The sequence below is a fragment of the Pectinophora gossypiella genome, chromosome 7 (genome assembly GCF_024362695.1).
Source record: "Pectinophora gossypiella chromosome 7, ilPecGoss1.1, whole genome shotgun sequence".
NCBI lineage: Eukaryota > Metazoa > Arthropoda > Insecta > Lepidoptera > Gelechiidae > Pectinophora > Pectinophora gossypiella.
This window is the reverse complement of record NC_065410.1, coordinates 9,730,642-9,754,401: the sequence shown is the minus strand read 5'-3', so window position 1 is coordinate 9,754,401 and position 23,760 is coordinate 9,730,642. Positions and strand designations below refer to the sequence as shown.

At 37.8% G+C, this 23,760-nt stretch overlaps 1 protein-coding gene across 1 annotated transcript in view; it reads right to left on the bottom strand.

The window, feature by feature from the left end:
* The window catches only part of LOC126367996 (protein O-mannosyl-transferase TMTC2), a 112,630-nt gene that overhangs the window by 77,351 nt on the left and 11,519 nt on the right, over nucleotides 1-23,760 (bottom strand). The window contains exon 3 of the mRNA XM_050011818.1: nucleotides 9,905-10,712. Within this exon, the coding sequence (XP_049867775.1) occupies nucleotides 9,905-10,712 (808 nt within the window). The remainder of the gene's footprint in view (nucleotides 1-9,904; nucleotides 10,713-23,760) is intronic.

Here is a 23,760-nt window from a genome sequence, read left to right as displayed (position 1 = left end):
GGATGAGACGTTCGTTATATAAAAATTTACGATTCAAAGTGTAACTATGTTACCTACTGAAAACAGATATTTTTGAATTTGAATTATATACGGTCACGAGCATTAATATGTATACACTTTGGTACCATGTCACATTAAGTTTTTTGACAAATTGAAATGTAACTCTCACTAAATGTCAAATATGTTAGTGCGACAGAGTCCTAAAGTGGGTACATTATTATGCTCATGACTGTACCTCTGTCTACAAGCGTACAGGCGTAATGCTATATTATATTATTATTTATGCAACAGAAACGTGTGCTTTAGTCAGTGCATAAAATATTCATAGTCAAGTACTAAGGTAGAGAATTCCTTCAGTCCGCAATGAGACTAAGTAAGTAGGTGTATACATTTTTATGTTACATAAAAACCTATTCAGGTTCCCAATGAATTTAAAAATAATCGCGTTTCAAACTCACAGAGTCACAGTCATTACAAACTTTACACCGCATAAACAAACTTTTCTCGAAAACGGAAAATAAATATGAAACTACGAAAGAAGAAAACAAATTGAAAGCTTCGGATTACTTTTCGTGCCTGACCTGTATTCTGTACCTATTCCTGGTATTATTGCATTTTATAGACGGCATAAACCAGTATAAACATAAAACATGTCATCGCGGGGATATTACAGTCTCAGTCTATTAGTTGAACTACTGGAGCGTTTGGGAGCGCGTATCTTCGCATGAACGGAAAATACGGATTTTCTCCGATCGTTAAGCAGGTACCGTTTCGTTTTATCTCATATTTTGCGCTGAACCTTACGAACTAGTAGCTTTATCAATGGAGCGTATCTACGCAGGTGTCGAACGAAAAGGTTCAACTTTCTTCGATTCCCAAGTTAAGGTACCATTCACAACTTTGTTCGGTGCCGTTTCTATCGATTTCAGATTAGGGTACTGCGGGCCTGTGAAAACATTCCATAATAAACTTTCTTACTTTTACCGCGGTTTCCTCAAATGTAGTGTGGAAGTCGCGAGCAATGAGCTACGGCGACAGGGCGTGTGAAAAGGTCAAGAATCGTAGTGAGAATTATCTATCTATCTCCCTCTGATATGCTGAAAGTTTTAATTAAAGCCATAAACGTAGATCAGTCGCGCCGCACAATACAACACGATACAATGGAGCCATACGTCTACAAAACAAAGTAAGCACAGTGTTCACGATGTGTGTTTTCATGCCAGCTATCTCGTTCGGTCTACACGACGTAAATCAAGAAGGCGCTCCTTGACAACCGTTCTCGCCAACTCGCCTTTTCTCGCTCAAACGCGCGGGGCGTTCATCTGTCGCTTTAACTCGCTGGATCACTATGGAAACTCGTTCCCTTCTCGCTCTGAATCTCACAGCTTTCTTATTGTTAGGAAACATCGCAGCCTCGGCAAAATGTAGTGCAGCAGAAGGCATTACTTATTTAATAAATATACGCAAGGTAGCACAGAGATGACGAATATTAATATTCATACAATCAAATATAGTGATTTTATTAGAGGAGCACATTATGAGATGAGGTAAACAAGAAGAGAGTACTTACCAAACTAAATTTGTAGGATTTTATTCTGTATAGCGTATAAGTCTACATTACACCCGCTGTACCTACATGTAAATTATACTTGTTTACTTTATATAAATAAGCATTAGGTAATTAACTCGTTATAAATACCCAGTGACCTCACACAGAATTAAGTTACCACACCCAAAGTAAATCAGCAAGCAAGCAGCTTTTTCAGACAGTTTGTTTATTATTTTCGCAAATATCATCTCCACCTCTCCTCCATTATAAACATAAACAAACTTGGCGGTTGCTTTTTGTATAATGAGGGTGCTACGTTTGTTTCTTTTAGAATAACGTGCAAGACGTCTCTGTATAGTTGCTCGCTTATTAATGGCAGTGTTTCTTCTCAGTTTGCTTCCGTTCCTTTGTGACTGCTGGCATCCGGACCCGTGAATAGCAGCATACGTGAGCGGTCGATTGTCCCGGGTATTAACGTGTTTTTGTGGCTCTCCGCCTAACGCTGTGTTCATTAGACGCCGCTCAAATAATACCCCAAATGGATGTTGTCACTTTGTTAGTTCTTTGAGCTCTAACTAATCCTAAATGAAGCAAAGGAGAATGGACGTCAAAAACATATAAGAGAAACTGTTTGGCGGCTAGAATGTAAATAGAGTAAAAGGTTGCGCCCATTTTGGGTAAGAGCTTTCTTATCAACCGAGAGGCGTATTGAGTACATAGCTCGCCTACCACACAGCTCAACTATGAATTAGTAAAGTTGGAGCTTCCGACGCTTCACGCGTTTACCAACGGTAAACCCGTTCTCAAGTTATCAGAAATTTATTTATCTATTCCTTCGCTGGGAAACATCGAAAATATGTTAAAATATTTGACGTGAGCATGACACAAAACAAAACTTCTGAAACTGAATGAGGGAACTTTCTCAGACCAACACATGTGGAGACCAATTCTGGCACATAAAGATGAAAATATGACAGGAAAGTCGATAAATTTGGTCAATAGCCATTATAGGACGATGTTGGGTGCGAAAATATGGAAGTATGGGGAACTTCACGACTCTTTGATTTAGGGCGGCGGCGGCGGCGTGTCATACAATAAACGGAATGGAAGAGGCAGGGCGCTGTATTTACAACTTCTCGCGCATTTTGTACGTAATTTCTTTTTAACAGCTCTTTGAAAGCTCGTAAATCGTGTACATGCTTAATTTACTTTTAAACACTGAACCCCACTCTGGAATGGAAATTAAAGCTAGGATTTTAATGGATTAATTACTTGTTACTCTTAAAAATATTTACTTACATAGTTTTAGTGAACTTTATTAATTGTCACGAATTCCACTGTATAGGTACTTATCAAACAAAAACCCACTTTGTTGCAGAAAAATCAGTCACTTCTCATACTTTTCTGCCATGTAGGTACTTTAAACTCATTTCGGGCATATCATAGGAACCAAATGAAGTATTGAAAAGGCCGTAGCTCACTAGGACATCATAGTTGCGCCAACAGAGGGAAGTTATTCGTCATTCGATTGCTGGCAACATGTTGCGTAACCAGGTGAGGTGATGTCCTCTTCACCGTGTCCGACGATAGGGACTCCTTTAAATCTCTTAGTCCATATGATATGCTCTGATATGCCTCGCAAAATCAAACTTTGATTTTAATAACAATAGAGTTGTAGGGGTTGTAAAGTATAGTTGTAGGAGAGCCCTTTATAAAAACTGAATTATATTTTTTATGCCCTCTGACTAGATCCTAATAAACTGTTAAGTCACTTGAGTCACTTTGCTAATCTATTTCAAATATATAAACTTAGATTGGTCATACCGTACATTAATAATATGAACGTGACTTTGTGATCACGAATACCCAAGCGATACTAAGTCCGATGACTCACGCCTGATCGACTAAATTATCTAGCGATGTTATAGGTAAAAGTTTAGCTTTTAGATAGATAGAGTTTTAGATAGAGACAAAATAGATAGAAATATCATTATATAAATTAACACGTCAATATATGGTATTACCTATATTAATTTTACATTCAGACGACCTAATAATTTTCTATCAAAGCCAATTTAGATGGCATCGTACCTACGTGCTGTCACAATTTTCATTTTTATATGGAAAGTTAGAAACGATTTTGTTTAGGTAATTTGAAAAATCCTCATGACGTCATAAGAATCATAAATATTAACATACCTAAAGTAATATTGCTATCTACAATTATTAATAAAAAAAAAACACAGTAAAGTAGTAACTATACTTCACTGTGCTTTTTTCAGTTATTTTTTTAAAATAAATAAATGCATTCGAAATAAACAGTTAAAAATAAATAAAATACAATTATCTTGAATATTTGACTCGATTACTCAAAGACGTTGGTTAAATAGAATTAAAAAGGGAACCTTACGTATGTACTATTTAAATATAATGGTATATAGATTATATCCCAACATAGATAACGTTTTACAATAGCTTCACTAAGGCAGCAATGCGCATTTCGAGTTAGGTCTGTGAAAGTGCAAAAGCCAGTGCAGTGACATTCATGAGCATAGTGATGTATCAGTGGATATTCAGTCAATGGATTCTGTTCTATCTAACCTACCTATTTCGACACTGTTGCTGCACCTGTATTGAAGAACATATACTCCAATACACATAACTCACTCATCACCAGTCCACTAACGTCCCCACTGCTGGGGCACGCGCCTTCCCTATGGATGGATAGGGCCAGATCGGGCCTTAAACCGTCACTTGGGCCCAGTGCGGATTGATGGTTATTAACGACTGCTAATGCAGCCGGGACCAAGGGCTTAACGTGTCTTCCGAAGCACGGAGGAGCTCGAGATGAAAACTTTTTTTTCTGTGGTCACCCATCCTATGACCGGCCTTTGAGAAAGTTGCTTAACTTCAACAATCACAGACCGAGCGTGTTTACCACTGCGCCACCGAGCTCCTCGATACACATAACATAAGCTCACAAATATATCCCAATTGGGGTAGTCAGAGTTACATCTATCGCAAGATGTACTAAGTACCGACCTCACTGAGCTTTCTATCAAACCAACGTAAAAAGGTGGTGAGCTGTTTCGCCATCTATAGTGTGTGTCTCCCGTACACACACACACACACACACACACACACACACACACACACACACACACACACACACACACACACACACACACACACACACACACACACACACACACACACACACACATACACACACACACTTAACTCTTCTATATGTACTTACTCAAAGATTTAATCCTAGAGAAAATAGATTTCTTTCGTGATATCTTGTTTTCGTCGTGACCGGCGGGATCTAATAAGGCCGGGACGAAAATAGAATATATTGTGACTTTCTTTTCTCTTTGCATATTAGATTTACTAAGGTTAACCATGATAATACCACTACTCTGTAGGTATACATGTGAGTTGTTTACGTTAGATACTCTCTTGATAAGAATATTAATGTTCCTTAGTTGTATTTATTTATTTAAGAAAGTAAGTACTGTAAAAAAATGTTTTTGAGATTATTTAGTTCGTCATGTTCATCTTAAGACTTCGTAATGCAGATCATTCGAGTTTAGTTACCTAGATATTTCAAAATTCGATATACGTGTTGTATGACTGTGTCGTGAGCGTAGACTGATAGCGCATTCCTCCCCGACATCCATGTACGTTCGCCAGATGAGCTAGATCAAATTCCTTACCAGGTATTTCAATCTAGCCGGCCGCAGGCGCATCTAGCGTCGCTACATTAATGTCACAAGCCGTTCGCAGCTGGCAAGCATCCGAGTTACTACACTACACACTACCACCTAACGAAATAGAAAATACCATTATTCTTTCAAGACAAGGAGGCGTTCGACCAACGTTATTTATAACCAGGTTTGTTTATCCCAGGACACTAGGTCTGCACTTGTCTTGGCGTGCGTTGTGTAAATCTTTGCAGAATGCCCTAGTTCACTTTAAGAAGTAGAGTGGATTAAGAAGTACTGTTTTTGATGGAATTAATATTAAAATATTTTCTTATTATTATAATGCGCACTGCTAGAGAGTGGATTCTTTGCCGCCTTCTGTATTTCCGAATGCATATAACCCGGGTGCTTTCAAGGTCAGAGTGAACAGGCACCTTCTGGGCGACGTTGCTCCATCTTAGGCCTCGTCAATGCCTTCCAGCAAGTCTGGGCCTAGAGCAAACTCATCAAAGGTAAAAATAAATCCATGCATATCTAAAACAACGTTACCTAAAGAGAAAACCTATATTTATTATAAGACTTAGTAGAATCTGTTTTATCTTTTAATTTGTAATTTTTAATGCCAGCCACACTTATGAATCACAGTAATAACTTTATAAAAGAAAGGAGCAAAAATATGAAAGGAAGGCGAACACATTCATTGTCATTAGTGCAAAACAAATATGATATCCACCAACAACGGAATTAGCGCTAGACAACAATACGCGAGTCAGAATAACCATTATTCTGTCATTATCGTTACCGTTCCTACACACAAACATACACACATAACGAAAAAATGCCACGAATTTCTACCAAATATACGGCATTCGGATTTCATAAATAGCTCTACGAAGTCTCTTAGGAACCCTTAGAACAACTGACTGCTCGGAAAATGAGGTGGGTCGGTCTTGAAGGAATTTTCTCTCATGTTATAAAGCTTAATATATTCTCGTAAGTGCATTATACAAGATCCTATCTAACGTGAAAATAAGCTGAAAATATTAAATTGTTATTACGATAAAGTAATCCCTTTGGGCACAGCGCCACAAATCAAAAGACAATTTGCAGGCATAAGTAATACATGGAACATTTTTGATATTTCATTTCATTTTCATTGTGATTACAAAACGTTGCGTACGTGACAATAAACATTCCCCTAGGGAATAATATCCCGTGGAAAGTTTATCAAAAACACATTTTTATATAACCCTTACACGTGAAACATCAAAAACATTGTCTTCATAAATGTTTATTACCCACAATAAAGTTGACGTAAGAGAAATCTGGATTATTTACTTGCGAGCGAGCACAGGAATGAAGAAAATAATAAAGTAATCGCGCGGAAACTCGGCTTATAGCTTTATATGTCTAGTAAATATGTCTAGTAAGTATCCCGACAGAAATAAAATCCGTATCTAAGCGATGATACAATATTATATCTACGTGTGATAGAGTATTATATGTGCGCACTGAGCTGCGCCAGTTTCCCGCAAATTCAATATATGAGCCCAAATATTCCATCCCACTAACGCTGGCAATCTATACAATATTCAATTTTCTATCTGTCAATCTGGCATTAGATGCCATTTTGTAACGATAATAAAATAAGGCAATCCCTGCGAATCCAATTTACTCGTGGAGCGCAAAATGAATAAGAATTTGTAAGTGATATATTTCATGTCCAGACGCTCGTTTCGCTGGTCCAGAGCAATCTTGGGGCATTCAAATTGATGGTAAGGGTACGTTTCACCATTAGAGGGGACTTATTAATTCCCCTTTCGACAGGCCGACCGAGGAGGCCATAAATTCACCTCAACCAAAGGGATGACCAATTTCAGAACATTTACGAGCCACAAATTACGCGACCGCTGAAATATACTGGGCTAGGGACGAAGAAGGAAGGGCAAGCGAGAGAAGAAAAAGCCCAAATGTTAATTTAATGTTGAGAGCTACAGAAAATTGCTCCAGTCCTCGAGATGGGAGAAATATTGGCCGCTATCCGCGAAAAGGTCCGGTACTAATTTTATGCAGGGTAAATGAGTTAAGGACGAGCCGACGGGAATCGATATTCATTTGGCTAAGCATATCGTTAATTTTTCCTTGAACATGATACGTTTTTAACCATAGAACCTTTCTTTGCAGGTTTCGTAAAATAGCAAGCTTTATTAATTATGGAAAATGATAATAAATGTACCCAATTTATTAGCAATTTAATTAGGTACTTTAAATGTTGGCTTTAACGTCAAAACCAGGTACCTAAGCAGACGGTGCCGTTCTACCGGAAGGGAGAAATAAAAATATACAATTAATTTTCAAGTACAAATTCTCTAACAATGAAAAAAACGGTCCCCTTGAGCCATTTTACAATATTTTTATGTAAAGAATCGTTCGGTTATTTTTGTTAGACATTGCCAAATATTTTAACATTTCCCAGTATCGCAACTTGTGCAAGTGATGATATGAAAAAGAGAAAACAAAACATTCGGCAAGTTTGTGCTTTTAATGGCAGTTTTATTGGTTCGGCTCGATATATCTGAGCCAGTTTGGTAGCGTAGCGAGCTAACTGTTTTATCACTTTATTGCATGAGATCGCATAAACTTACGAAGGCAATAAAATGTTGCTATAGGGAAAATAGTTGGACAGTTTGTTACGAGACAGAATCTAGAAACAAAAACAATATATCTTTTTGTTACATACTAGATACTTCGAGCTCATAATATGGATAGGGGAGCCGAAGGACACATAACGTACATATATTAATGGGGTCTGTTCAATGACAATGGGCACAAACTATACGTCTTTTTCATGAAATATCGAAGTCGCCATTTAAAGGGTTCGGCACGGGCCCTACATGTTACTTACATTATAATGGAATAGTCGATGAAACGAGAAACGCCGGTCAAAGTTTGGTTTACTTATTCAAATAAGTCAGACTGAGAGTAAGTGAAAAACGCTTCGCCTTTTTAACATTAGCGAATTCCATTTCGATAATAATGCCATTTCAGAAGTAACTTCATTCGCTTACTCACCGCGGGAGCAAGTAAGGACAACTTTTGTGTTCTTTTTATTTTAATATTGACTTTTGAAACTTTGTCCATAATCAATCGACTGTTGTTTTAGACAAAAAAAGTACGCCCCTGATAATAATGAATCATGACATCGTCATCTTCCTAGCGGAGTCCCGTTTTCACGGGATCCGCTTACCAAAACCTGATGATTTGACAGGTCCGGTTTTTTACAAATAGGATTGTCAAGACTTTCCAAACACGAATTCAAAAATCAATGGTTTAGGCCCGTGCTGCAATTCGACTCACAATGAGAATAAACATTCTTCCAAATTTGCTACCATGGCTCTCTATGATAAATGACATCATTATTTTATAATAGATGACTGTGTCAGAGCGTTCGAATGCAGTCTAAACTTGCGTAACCGCGACAATATCACCGAGGGTACTTAATTGCTCTATCTCCCATTTACTTTTTTAGGTCGACGTCGTTTCCACGTCACAAATGATCCTACGGGTTTCTAGTATCTCTCAACCCGCATTCGAAAATTGGATTTAATTAGCTCGCTGTAGGAAGCGGACCATATTGCATGTCATCGTCGCGGACTGCGTGCGGACGCCGCCGACTCGTTTACTACATACTTTGTTTATACAACTTCACATTATTCTCTTTGTTGACGGCGACGACTCTGATGCAGGTATCGTCGACGAAAATACTCTACTACATCCAAACTACTTTGTAAAGGGTTTTAAAGGTTTTATTTTTATACTGTCTCAGTAATTATGTGTTGAAACTTTTATTGTAATTTAGAGGACGTAAACAACATGTGGACTATGTTGTTCACGTCCTCTAGACTAGACAGCTTATTCTAAGTCTGTCAGTAATATCAAAAGTTATTATTATAATTTACCATCCGTGTTGTTGTCTCAGTCTAAAACATACAAACACACGCCATAGCTTACGGGCATACAGACAATGCAAACTGTTTATGTAGCAACTCTCAAGAGCATACATACCTACTGTGTAAGTAAATGTGCGGATATACCTCAGAAACACACAGAAACTGATCAGTAATTGGCTTGGCACGTTCCACGGAACTTTCCCGTGGTCACCTGATCTCACTTTCTGACCACGACTTAGAAACAATCAAGACGTTCAAAGGATGCCAATTGGATTAGTAGTGACTTTACGTTCACGAGTTAGACAGATTGCACTTTACTTGTCTACGTGTTTTGCGAACTTCCAAGAAAGGGGATTAATTTACCGATCCGAACAATGTTAGGCAGGTGTTATGTTACGTTATGAACATTACATAATATGTTCAAGTTTCGAATTCAGTTTTATTTTCTATCACATGGCGACATATCGGTACACTTAGGTGCAGGGGCAAATAAGTAAACAGCATTTTGCCCAGGCTCTCAGATCTTTTAACATCTTACTTTTATCCGAAAGCTCTAACAGTTGAAAGCAAAAGCCCTTCATCAAAAGTCCCTAGAAATCGGTCTCTCATAACTTTACGGTTCTTGACTTTACATAATAAAAAATATACTCGACCCTTTTCCAAACACAAATAGTGAAGAGAAAAATAATATATCTTACCTTAGAATAGGGTTCTTCCTGACGAGAGCCTTTCAGAAAGTCGTAGAGTATGCAAAGGGGCAGAACCATTATGCCCGGCTCTTTACATAATGTGGCGGCGACTGCAAAAAGTAAAGTTCCCGCCAACGTCAACCATTGCAACAGCTCACTGGAGTCCTCACTAGCACTGTCACTGTACTGGCACTTCAATCTCATCGTGTCCGCCTTCACCTCACACGCGTCCAACACTTTCATCGGTCCAACTCGGCCTGCCTTCAGCAGCCTCCGGAAGTTAGTCACAATGTGCTGCATCAGTCCGTGACAGCTCAGCCGGAATGGCTGTTCGCTAACAGTCACATGTCGGCGAACTAATTGATTCTTCAGAGCGTGTCGACATATGCGCTTTTGGCTTCGTTCTCGAAGTCGAATGTGTTCGGTGTATATGAGAAAACTAAGTAGAAAAAAGTTACAGGCGGCGAGGTCGGCTCGCCCTACGACCCCTGCCACGGCTTCTGTGTGTATGGGGTGGGCCGCGAAGGTCAGACCGGTGACAGCTGTGCCCACCCTCGCGCAGTGTCTCGGGAGAAGTCGCTTCGCAGTGGTAACCACCAACGCCGTCGCGAGGCAGTGAAACAGCACGTTCAGGAAATGGTAACTCCACGGCTTGAACCCACTAAAAGCGTAGTTGAGTCGATATGTAGCGACGCACAGCGGTCTATAGGAACCGTGTGAACCGGGGTCTGTGAGCGGTGTTCCCCAGAAATCGTTTTCGAATAAAGCCTCTATAGGTGTGTGCCCGATGACGTCCGGGTTGGAGAGGATCGCCCGCCTGCGAAATAAAATTCAAAGTTAAACGGGATCGAATTCTACCGAAAATGTTTTTTCCCAAATCGAGAACGACTGCAAATAAACAAAAATGCTACGGAATTTATCCGGTTTTTATCTAAAGCTAAATGGCCAAGCAGCACCGCCTATTGGAAAAGTTTACTTTTGATGCCATGGCTTAGTGAATATAGTACCTAAATATGATTGCTACAATTTTGATTACGGCGTTTGGTGAGGTATTTTCCGATCGTTCATGTTATCTAAAACTAAGTATTTATATTTTACTAACGCCATGCTTACCTACTTTAAATCTCAGATAAAATATAAAAAATAAGGAACGTTAAAATAAATCCATATGAAATACTCGAGTATATATTATTAAAGTGAATGTGAAATCATGAAAAGGGAAATGTCGTTAAGAAACAAAGAGAATAATTGAAATATTGTAGATTTATCTGCTAGGTCCCTACTGGACACGATATGACTACAATGATTCTTAAAAAAGATTATTCATTTTAATCTGTACTCTTTGACGTAACAAAGAGCACTTAGGCATAAGAGTTTCCCTACCATGGCATACGACCACGACTATCATTTAATCATGAAATGAAATTTATTCTGTGCATGGTATTTAGGTTACAAACAGCTGTTATTTTTCATTGAGTATCACCAAATACTACCTTTTCAGGCATACACACACCTATTCGGAAGAATTTCAGAGAAACATAGGTACCTATTTTCTTGTTTCATATATTTCAGAGCATGATTATTCCGTAGTAGGGTTTTAATTTTTAGACATAAGTTTTAGCTTTAGCGTTCGATAAACATATTAATGGAACTTTTTGAGACATGCCTGGGAAGAGTAGTAATATTATGTTGTTTTCGTCCTTAACTATATAGTCAATCAAAACAGTAGGAGCAGTTGTAGTAGCAGTAGTAGTTGTAGTTAGTCTGTAGGCTCAATCATAACCCTGACACCAGGGTTGATGAGGCTGGTATTCCACCTCACAACCCACACGATAAGAAGAGGAGGAGTCTATATAGTATCAACAGACTAGTCTTTGGTCCTGTATGGCTCTGTTCCCTTCTTTATAAAGTACTGCCTATATTTTGTGGTACATTAATTTAATTCCCGCTAACGCGTTTCTCACCGTGACACTTGCAAAAAATACCACAGGAATATTCGCCCCAAACAGTCTCGCGACCCACGCTTATCGCACATTTTTCATTACTGTTGATTAAAAAACTTTCCTTGAGCAATTCCTGTCGAAACCTGATTTTTTATTATTTATTTAATTAAATAATGAAACGGTTCATTTTTGTGGCCTTGACATGATGTAGCTCAATCCACAATATCCATATCTATATCCATTTCTTATACGTAATCAAAAGTCTGCCAGATGAATTAATCCCAATAACAATTTAATTAAAATGTCAATGGCAAATCAATTATTTCCAGAATCTTCTTTTTATATTGGAAGATGAAAAAATAATCTTTAATTTATTACGTTTCATTTTTCAATACCCTAAAGTTTAATTAATTATTTTATCTCGTACAAAACCGGTGAAAAATGATGAAAACGGCTATAGGGAACATATTTGCAACTACGACTCCCTCCCTCTTTGCTGCATTTATTACTTTTAAACCTCTGTCGTCTAGATTGCAAGACTCGGTTGAAGTAGAACCTCTTTAAACCAATAGATTGTAAAAGATTATTTTCGCGGTGGTTATTGGATGCCATCCTTTATCGACGCATAAAATTTATTACTTCAGCTATGACAGAGAACAAATCCAAACACGCGTCCGTGGCAGCTTAATTTGAATAAAATATTACCGTCTTACCTGCCGGCGGGCGACGGGCGCCGGGTGCCGGGTGCCGGGCGCGGCGGCCGCCGGACGGCGCTCGATGTTTCCTCGACCGATTGGCTTCGTGCCCCACAATTCCCTCAATTCTGTCTAAATAATAGACACGTTTAAACGAACCCATAGCTCCCTTGGGATTGATTTTCCGAACCGTACATTGACGGTGTTCGTACGACGTGTGAACTGTGAAGTCGACCCACGGCCGGCGCGCGCCAGAATCGTCTTTGTATGCCCACTGAGCTGTGAGGTTACAATTTGAGGCTCTCGCACTCAATTTTCGCAAGAGAATTGATTGCTCCTTTTTGCTTAGCAATGGATAGGGAATTCTGTGAACTCTTAATATAGTGGATAGTTTGAAAGCCCACGCAGTCCTCTACACGGTAACTGAATTTTACTGCCTTTGGAAAAGTTGCTCTGCATCCAATTGCGTATTCGAATAGAGATATTTCATTTCGATTCCAAAATTGCCATAGCTTTAATAATAGGCGGCTGTATAGAAACCCGATATTCTTATGCGTTCCCGAAATCCTTTCTGTCGATATTCCCGGCAACATCAACCCACGTAACTAACCTCATCCTTTTATCTATTGATCCCTCATACATTTCATCCCTTCATTTTAGATTTGGAGTAGAAAGCCAGTGAAATAGGCGATTGAATAATATATTTTTATGAGGCCAAAGCCGCGCTTACTATGCGAAGAAGGAAAAATCAGCTCTAACATCCAGCCATTGTATTGCAAATTGTGAATAAGACGCCTTTTCCTTCACTTATTTGCATAAAAAGTTCCAGAAGTATTTTGTTCGTAAATGACTTTCGTTTTGTACTTCCTTATTTCAAATCTTACAAAGGAGTTTTTTTGTTAAACTGTCAAGATACGTAAGTACTTAGAATTCCATTCCATTAAGTCTTGGTTTGTGTTACATTAAATAATTATATTTATGTGAAAAATTGTAGACAATTACATCGTCAATGGGAATGACGCACGTGTGAAATTGGGGCGAATGTCCCCTGTATGTAATTAAGAATCCTTGTGCTAGCTATACCGTAATTAGATAAACATTACGGAATGGGGTACGGTACAGGTAAATGTCACCCGAGTGTGTTTGGAGTGTGGAGTTTTGGTTACACACGAACATAATATTATACTTATGATATCTACTTTCAAGGTAAAGTAAAACATTACAGAGCGTATGCAAACGTAACCTTTTATTAATTACTGACAGGCACGAGGTATGTACTCTTAATAAAAATATCATATGGAAATATCATATATGGAATCTTCATTAATTATTTCATTATTTTATCTACGTGATTAATCTGAGCGATACTCCTGAATATAGTCATTCAATTACTTGATATATGAAAAGTTGTCTTTCACAACATAAATCGAGGGATATCCACAGATAATCCACAATATAGAACAGCGATTTTATGGTGGCTCATCTACGTATAGTTTGCACGATTTGTCGAACCGAACATAGAGCACCACATTCAATGTTTTCTTCGAACTTCCAGTACTCCGGAAATTTCTTGCAAACATTTTCCACTTTATATATGTGCTCTATTACACCATAATGCTTCTAAACTCCTCGTTTTTATCGATGTTCATAGACCTGTGGCCACAACTGTTATTAAATTTGAGCAAGGCTGACAAAAAAATAAATACAACGTCCAACAGTCGATGCTAAACGTCCATTGTCAAAGGATGACATCGATTTCCTGATTACAAAGAGCGCCAGTAACTTGATTTCTTACTAACTGGGCAGTAAATATGAAACACACATCAAACAAAAAAAGGCTGATACGACAAAGTGGTCAGTTTTCATACACCGCGAAACAAAATTCTATCGCAGAATTTTATGAATTGTCATACCGGTTACTTTCGTTGGTTACAAAGTTTGAAACCACCACAGATTTGAGGCAAAGAGAATGCAACAAAATTTCTAAATCGTTTATTCTTCACCGTTTGGCTTTAAAGGTAGACAAAGCCTCTATGCAATATATATAAAATAAGATAAGATCGGTGGTCGGTGGTATAATATATTCATAATAAATATACTTACTATGAAATTAATATCTAACGATTTCCCTCCGGCATAAAGATGGTGATAATATCGGTGGTATTCTGACCAGGGTTGATGAGGCTGGTATTTCACCGCACAGCCCACACGATAAGAAAAAGATCTGACCAATATGGGAATGTTTTATTGCGCTTAGTCAACTTTGTCGTCATGATTACGTAGAAAAAGTACGACTAGCTTGAAATGTATAAGTAAATGATAATACAGTTGCCTGAAATACAGTACTCTATACTCTGTCCAGTTAAAAAGAGTACGTTTGTTCCTGGGCATAACTGTAACGTAGGCATTATTATATTAATTAAAAAAAAAAAAGTATAGAAACCTCATCATCGGGAATTATCACTACGGCGAACCATCGAGAATTGGCATTAGTTCTTACTTAGTTTCATAACTGTTTCATTTAAATTCGATCAACAATAAATGATCTAACATCATGTTACAGTTCATTTTCTAATTATCAAAGTAGTCACATAATCTAAAATAGTTCAAAGGATGATTAATGTTTGAAGTTTAATTTATTGCTTTCTACATTTAATGCGGAATGCAATTATGAGTCTGATTGGAATGTCGTTCTGATTACTAGACTCATTAGTTAGCGTTGCAGAAAATGAAGCTTTAAGTGTGCTGCATATTTTGCTTTATTTAAATATAACTTGGGGAAACCTAATATGTATACTAAACTGGTAATCTGTCATAATAGATTCTTTATAATATCTTTATTCTTTTACTGTATATTTGGACTTCTGTTACTGGTCAATCTAGATTTTAAGACAGATTACATAGTTATTCTTATGAGCATCATTTTAATCCTCCTCCGAAAGAGGTCATTAATCTGTTACGATTCTGGTACGAAAACCAAACCAACTGTGTGAGATGGGGCGACGTACTGTCTAGTGAGTATAGACTAGATTGTGGCGTACGCCAAGGGGGGCTGACGTCTCCGGACCTTTTTAATCTCTATGTCAACGACCTTATCGAGGAGCTGAGAGGCTCCGGTGTTGGTTGCCATATTGGGAACCTGTGCGTTAACAATCTGAGCTATGCTGATGACATGGTGCTTCTCAGCCCCTCGATAAACGGATTGCGAAAACTCCTAGCTGTCTGTGAAAGGTATTCAAAATTGCACGGTCTGTTGTACAATACCTTGAAGACAGAAATGCTGGTGTTTAAAGCTGGTAAAGGTCCGGCGACGGTTCCGCCGGTATTTCTGGATGGCTCGCCGGTGCGGGTTGTGGAGACTTTCAAATACTTGGGACATATCCTCACTGATAGTCTCAATGACGACGCGGACTTGGAGAGAGAGCGCCGGGCGCTTGCGGTCAGGTGTAATATGCTCGCGCGCAGGTTCGCACGTTGTACGAATGAAGTGAAGGTCACAAAGCATTTTGCCAGTGTTTTTATACATGTCAGCTTTGGATAAAGTACTCGAAAAAGTCGTACAACGTGCTTAGGGTTCAGTATAATGACGCTTTTCGTATTATAATGAAACTACCCCGATACTGCAGTGCATCGGGCATGTTCGCTGGCGCGCGAGTGCCTGACTTCTACTCCATTCTAAGAACTAGAACTGCCTCCTTCTGGGACCGGCTCCGTAACAGCCAGAACGGTATCCTGATGACTATCAGTGAAGACTGCGCAAACCCTTTTGCGAAACATTGGACGTCCCTACATCGGCCTGGGAAAACATAAGAATAATAACATAATATTGTATTACCTATTTTATTTCATTTTTGATATCATTTTATTGTATAATTTTATTTTATTGTATCTTTTATTTTTGTATATGGGTTTTTTATACCTGAAATAAATGACTTATTATTATTATTATTATTTAATGAATCAATTTACTTTTAGGATTCGAATTTCATTGATACACCCAGACGTATAAACGCGGGTGTTCCTTCAAATTGTGGATTGTGTACTTCAATACATTCAAACCACTTGGTCCCACACACGAGCTCAAAAACGTATGCAAATGCTAATGCTACATATAAATAGCCTATAAAGAATAGAATTGCGTCATAATATTTATAATAAATCCACCATTTTTGCTATGATGCAACCCTAACCTGCAATAAAATGAACATGAAATACGATATAACCCCGTCGTTATATTCGTAGTTATAAGATCGTTTTTGGTTTACGACGTCAGCGGTCTCGCAGCCAGTTATAGGAGTATCGTTTTCTCGTACATGTCACATATCCGTGTTATGTGTATAGTGCGGCTGTGGGCGTTATTTAACACCACACAGAGCGCCACGATTGTTTTTATTCACCATTACAAATTTAATATGTATTGCTTTATTTTTGTTCCTTTATTAAGAGAAGAAATAAGTTGTTTTTTAAGTTGACGACATAATTCAATCTGTGAAAGGAAGGCCATTTATTTTTATTTTTATATTCTGATAGAATCAACAATTTTCAGAATAAAGGTAGATCTTGAAATAGCAAATTCAGAACCAAAAACAGGTAGAGTAGAGGTATTCTATGCCAGAACTTCTGTGCTTCTGCGGACACAAAAATATAGTTGTTAATCGGCTAAGGAACTTTAAAATGAAAAGTTGAATCAACTCTGGCGAAACAGAAGACAAATAAACGCCAGCAGCATAAAATATTTTGTTTCGTAGTTAAGTAGGGATGAATTCGGATACAAAGATTGTATTTTATTCCAATTTGCGATTTTTATTCGACTCCGTCGCTAGGTAAATTCGCGCAAAGCTGGACAGCTCTCTCTAAATTAGACAGCTGATATCCTACCTCCAAATGCAGCGTGACATGTTATTTCTGCTTGAAAATAGAATCTCGTAAAATAAATATTGTCTGAGGAAATAATCTGCGATCATCTTAGCGGCTGTCATGCGTTATTACCTGTAACATATATAAATACGGCACTCTCAAAACGTAAACGCGATGTAAAGCTGCATATTTGGTATGTTGTTTGGACCCCAGGATGTGTGTGAAACTAAATTTGTAACCAGAAAAAGGTTGGTGTTTTTTTATTATTAAAAAAGAACGTTACAGTTTATAGAATACTGTCTACTGAAATAAATGGAGGGCCATTTGAACATAGACTAGCCAATCTAGCCCTCATCACTTAAGTGACATATAAAAGTGATTACCTTCCTACCTGCATACGATTATGAAGCTACACGATATCAAAAACGGCGACGTCATTAGGTAGAAACTAATATAATGAATCCAATCAAAAAAATGTTGATATTCGCAAAGCGTTTGTCGTCTACTAATGATATTGGCCCATATTAGTTTTCAAAAGTTACGATAAAACTACTCGCGTCTAGAATCGAAACTTAGATTGAGATAAAGTTGGGGATAGTAAGGAACTCTTTGCGGGCAAGTTGGGCAGATGCGGCGGCGAGTCGTCACGTAAGCCCTCAATTACGAAACACTGGAGTGGTTTGCAGCCAACCCCAATCCAGAAAGTTCATCGATTCGTTCCCGATTATCCGCTCCTCCTTTTGGCAGAGGAAATTATTTCGTATTCCGTAGATACAAAGCGATGCGCTCTTTGTTTCTACGGAGTCGGAGCAATTTATTATTTTCTTACGTATTTAGGAAATTATATGAAGATAAGTCTGTTCAGTTGCTATTTGTCTTACTAGAATACTTATTGTGTTTACTAGCAAATGAAAAGTTACTTAATTTCATGTAATAATTAATTTAATGTCAAAAAAAACATGTTTGACATTAGTAACATGAGTTTAACATTAGTAATAAGTAGTTTAACTCTTCAATTGATTACGATATATTATAACGTGTTTTTCATATTTATATTTCATAATTTGCAATTTTTATTCATCTCTACGTTTTAAAATATACAAATTGTGATCAATTGATTTCACCAAAATTAACTAGATTAATAACACATCGAAGCAATTCATCTAAGAAAGCAATATTGCTATCTGACATTTGTTTGCATTGCGCACTTACTTTTGTATGCGCAAATGTCAAATAGCAATATTGCTTTCTTAGATGAATTGCTTCGATGTGGACATTTTGACCCTCAAGTTCTCTTAAAATTTTAATTTATCTCCGTCAACGTCATCTCGAAACGAACCATTCATCTTGAGGCGGATATAGAATGTGGTGGCGGTTGGCACAACTCCACCTAACTGGCAACAGCTGATGTCCGTTCACAACTTCGTTTACAGTATTGTGTTATAATAAACTATAAGTTAGGATAACACAATCAACTTCAGATGTGGGGTTACAACGATAGGGAGTAACGGCTTCCGTGGTCCAGTGGTTGAGCGTTGGGCTCACGATCCGGAGGTCCCGGGTTCGAATCCCGGTGGGGACATATCACAAAAATCACTTTGTGATCCCTAGTTTGGTTAGGACATTACAGTCCGTGCTTCGGAAGGCACGTTAAGCCGTTGGTCCCGGTTATTACTTACTGATGTAAGTACGTAGTCGTTACATGAGTCATGTCAGGGGCCTATGGCGGCTCAGTAATAACCTTGACACCAGGTTTGATGGGGTTGGTAATCCACCTCACAATCCACACGATAGAAGAAGAAGAAGAAGACAACGATAGGAACACAAAATCACTCTTCTACTTCTCTCGTTATATCTCGGGTTATAAGATCAACAACCGACTTCATCAGCCCAGGTGTTATTATTCAGTCATCAGTCACCTTACATAGCTCATGTAACGACTACATACATGCTTAAGTACATAAGTAAACAGTAGCCGGGACCGACCTCTTAACGTAACGTGTCCTCCTTTAACAACGTTAGAAAGAAGCAGCTACGATATAAATATAAGAATGTCAAAAATATTTGTTTAGGTAGGTACTGAATAGGTACTAAATTTGTGTATAGGCGAAATTACATTTCGGAGCCTTTTTGTGGAGATTCTAAATGTGGGTGGTCATTCAGACATCAGAATGACTGGCCATTTTTTAAATAATTTTTCTTATTTATTAATTAGGTAGTAAATATCTATACAAAGGTATTAAATAGTAGCTAATAGGTATTGGATGTTAGTAATATTTTAAAACTGATCTGTCGCATTGGGCAGTCATTCTGATGCTCACATTTTTTCCTTCTAATCAGTTTTGCAATCTTTGAGGGCAAATTACTTAGTTTTTTGCCCTATTCAGGGTATTTTTCTTAGAATGTTTCTAAAAGGTTATCAAATGGAGCAGTTTTTAGAAATACTTTTAGCGTTCATCAACAACCACATGTGACAACATGTGTGTGTGTATATATATATATATATATATATGTGTGCGTGTGGGACAACCTCGTGTGTTTATTATTCCTCGGCGAAGTTTTGACAACTGTAACAATTTTGGTCAATTTCTCACTTTGGCTTCCAGTAACTTGTTTTATCTTTGTTTTAGCAGTTATAATTTATTCATCTAGTGGTCCTCTTCCTTAAGAATAAGAATGAAGTATAAACAAATAATTATTAAGAAAGAGATAGCGACGAAATAATGATTTCTGAAGTACTTAAGGTAGAAAATCTTGAACAAGGTACAAAATGGGTCGTCATATCTCTTAAACCGCAAATAATCGCTGGACATTCATAGGGGTGGTTCTGGTAGCTAGTGAGCCCCTCTATCTAATAAAAAAAAAACTTTACAAAAAAGGTTATTATAAAGTTAGTGATTATTTAGAAGATATAAATGCATGGGATTAACTGTCTGAGAACTGATATTAGACAGCTAAATTACTCAATTGTATACCAATATTTTATGTTTATTTTTATTTTTTTAAAGAACTAGGGCCCTGTGCCGAGGTTTTTCTTGCAGCTTCTTTTCCCCGGCTATACAGGTTGTGAGAAGCTGCAGTAGTTTTAGGCGGATGAGACGTTCGTTATGTAAAAATTGACGATTCAAAGTGTAACTATGTTACCTACTGAATAAAGATATTTTTGAATTTGAATTTAATTTTTCATTTCGAACCTCTGGGCCACCCTGTTTATAAGGGCAATGACAAAAAAAATGTTTGCAATGCGTCTGCTTATGTCAGCAGGTGATAATAGTATACAAGCATACCTCAAGGAAAAGGCCTAGAATTGTGCCTACCATTATTTCGGCGAATTGGCAGATAAATACTGAATATACCCATGGGAATCTCAGCCTTAATCTTTAGACTCAATAGTTAAGTGTATAGTGAGTGTGTGCATGTGTGTATAATTTAGACTTTAATAATAGTTGAAGTAAAATCAATCATTAAATGAAATCGAAGAACGTGACATTTGGTCTATCTGGTTAGTATAAGGAAAGTGTGATACTTATATGGCGATTGTTGAAGTAAAGCAACTTTCGCAAAGGCCGGTCATAGGATTGGTGACCATAAAAAAAAAAGTTTTCATCTCGAGCTCCTCCGTGCTTCGGAAGGCACGTTAAGCCGTTGGTCCCGGCTGCATTAGCAGTCGTTAATAACCATCAATCCGCACTGGGCCCGCGTGATGGTTTAAGGCCCGATCTCCCTATCCATCCATAGGGAAGGCCCGTGCCCCAGCAGTGGGGACGTTAATGGGCTGATGATGATGATGATGATGTGATACTTTTAGATTTTTTAAGGAAAGTCGGCATTATCGTCGAGATGCCACTGCTTTCAAATAATATAAGAAATACGAATTTGACCTCTCCCGAACTCCCAAGTAATAAGGAGGTTTTCTCTCACCACTAAATGACGCCTCATAGAAAGTAACGAAATCTTTTTCCAAGTGTGTGATTAATCTTTTGCCATTGCCGTAATAAGGGATGTGTGGAAAATTTACAGATTCTTTCCTTAAGAAACTTTGCTACTTTCCCTTAACAAGTTCTGTATTCATGTATACATTAGGTACGAATTACATACTTAAAATCTCTCTCTCTATTTAAGAGTTGCGCTCTTGTCGGTGGAGTAATCGCCATTCCTCTCATCTTCCCGCCAAAACCTTCACCTCCCGATACGACACGACCTACACCTTCTCTTTTATTTGTTTCATAAATGTTATCCTAGGTCTACCCCTTCCTCTCTTCCCTTAAATTTTTCCTTCTATAATGTTTCTTATAAATGAATCGTGTCGTATCAGGTGGCCAATCATATTTCCTCTCCGGTTCTCTATAGTCTTCAATATGGTTCTCTTTTCTTCAACTCTTTCCAGCACTTTTTCATATAAAACCTAAAACACCCATATATAACTTAAAATCTATAAAGCAATAGAACGGTACGCAATTTCCTTCCCCGGACATCAACAATTTTTGCAAATAACGTTTTTTATATCTTTTTTTTTTAAATAAGCGCGTTATATCAAGTAACAGTATTTGTCGTGTGCTCATGCCCAATCATATCAAAATTTACGAATGCCGAACCTTTATTTAAAGTTTGAATACATACTTGGTATTTTTTTTAGTTTCACCCTTTTAAAAATAGTGCTGTCCTTTACTTACGATAGGCACAAGATAGAGATAGAGTTTGTTTGTGTCTGCCAGAATCGGCACCAATATTTCGATACAAAATATTGTAACAGTTCCTCCGTAAAACAGCTGGCACTTAATTTAACCAAATAAGGTTAGTACTTTATAAAATCTTTTATATTTATACTTACTTAAATAAGGTATTATTATAGTTATCATAAAATTATACATCATTCATTGTAAATAACTTTCCTCAATACTGAAATCCAGCAAAGAAAATGATTCTATTTTAGAAATGAACTGTAATTTTCGTAATTCTATAATTATGTTTTTGTGCGTTGCTGTATCTTATCCAATAATAATTAAATAAATGAATTATAAAATACAGCTGACGGAAGGAAAGTGTGTTTCTCTTTAAAAAAAATGTATACTAAAAATAACATTTCTAAGTTGTACCAAGAGGAAACTGTGCAAGCCCTGCTGGTAGCGTCATTTATAACTTGAACCAGCGCAGCTCTGAACTGAACCTTAATTATTAATTACAACAATCCCACAGCTTTATACCCACTATACTTTATTGCACCATCTACTTGTATTATTACTGTTCAAAAACAGTTTCGTTTCTTGTACGGTCTAGGGCCGGGGGGGAGGGGTTCTACCCGAGACTAAGGTTATATCGTATTGAGTCCAAGTCTAGAAGGTACTTTAAGGGCCCTATCTCACTAGGACACCACGGTGGCGCAACCACAGTCAGCAGCAACAAAAAATATATGCTAAACTGCATGTATTTTTTGGATGCTACTGTGGCACCACCATGGCTTTGAGTACGTCCTTAGAAAGTACTCTATATCCGTTCCTGGGTATCAATCTATCTCTGTGCTTCATCGAAATCAGCCCATCGGTATGAGTGTAAAAGGTAACAAACAGAATTACTTTCGCGTTTTGACTCCGTCCGCGTTAACTTCATTATATCTCGCAGAAATTCCTACCTGGAAATTTCAAAATCTGTTCCTTAATACATGTGTTTATGCAGCGTTTAATCTGTCTAAGTAATACCAAATTTCAACAAAATCTGTTAACTAAACCACTAAACAAGATCACTAAATATTAAATGAGAAACCATTGTGGTTAAAATACACGATGAAATAATGCTCCTACGTACCAAAATTCCGTGCAGCCAGCCAACTACGTATTATATAGGAAGCGTGTGTCCACACGGCTCAAGTTACTCTGACTCGGAGGAGGAGAGAGGGCCAATTATTTGTAACTCGACCCTCTTTGATCACGACATGACATCCGGAGCAGCTGCCCCCTATCATGCGGCTATTGACTTACTTCATGTACTTTAAGTGTAGGTACTGTAAATTATGCTAAAAATAAATTCGAATAAACATGCGTGCGCATATCCGTAGACAGAACGGATTTCAGAAGACAACTGCAGTTGTTATTAATGTAGGTACGTACAGTCATGAGCCCACTTTAGGATTCTGTCGCACTAACATATTTGACATTTAGTGAGACTTACAGTTCAATTCGTCAAAAAAGTTAATGTGACATGGTACCAAAGTGTATACATATTTAATGCTCGTGAGCGTACTTAAAGTCGTACATCTAGGTAATAAAAAGTTAAGCTGTACCACGTCCATTATCAATAGATAGAGGTACATTTATAGCACGCTACGGTAATGAGGACACCGATGCCGACCCCGCCGGCGTGGTCGACGATTTCC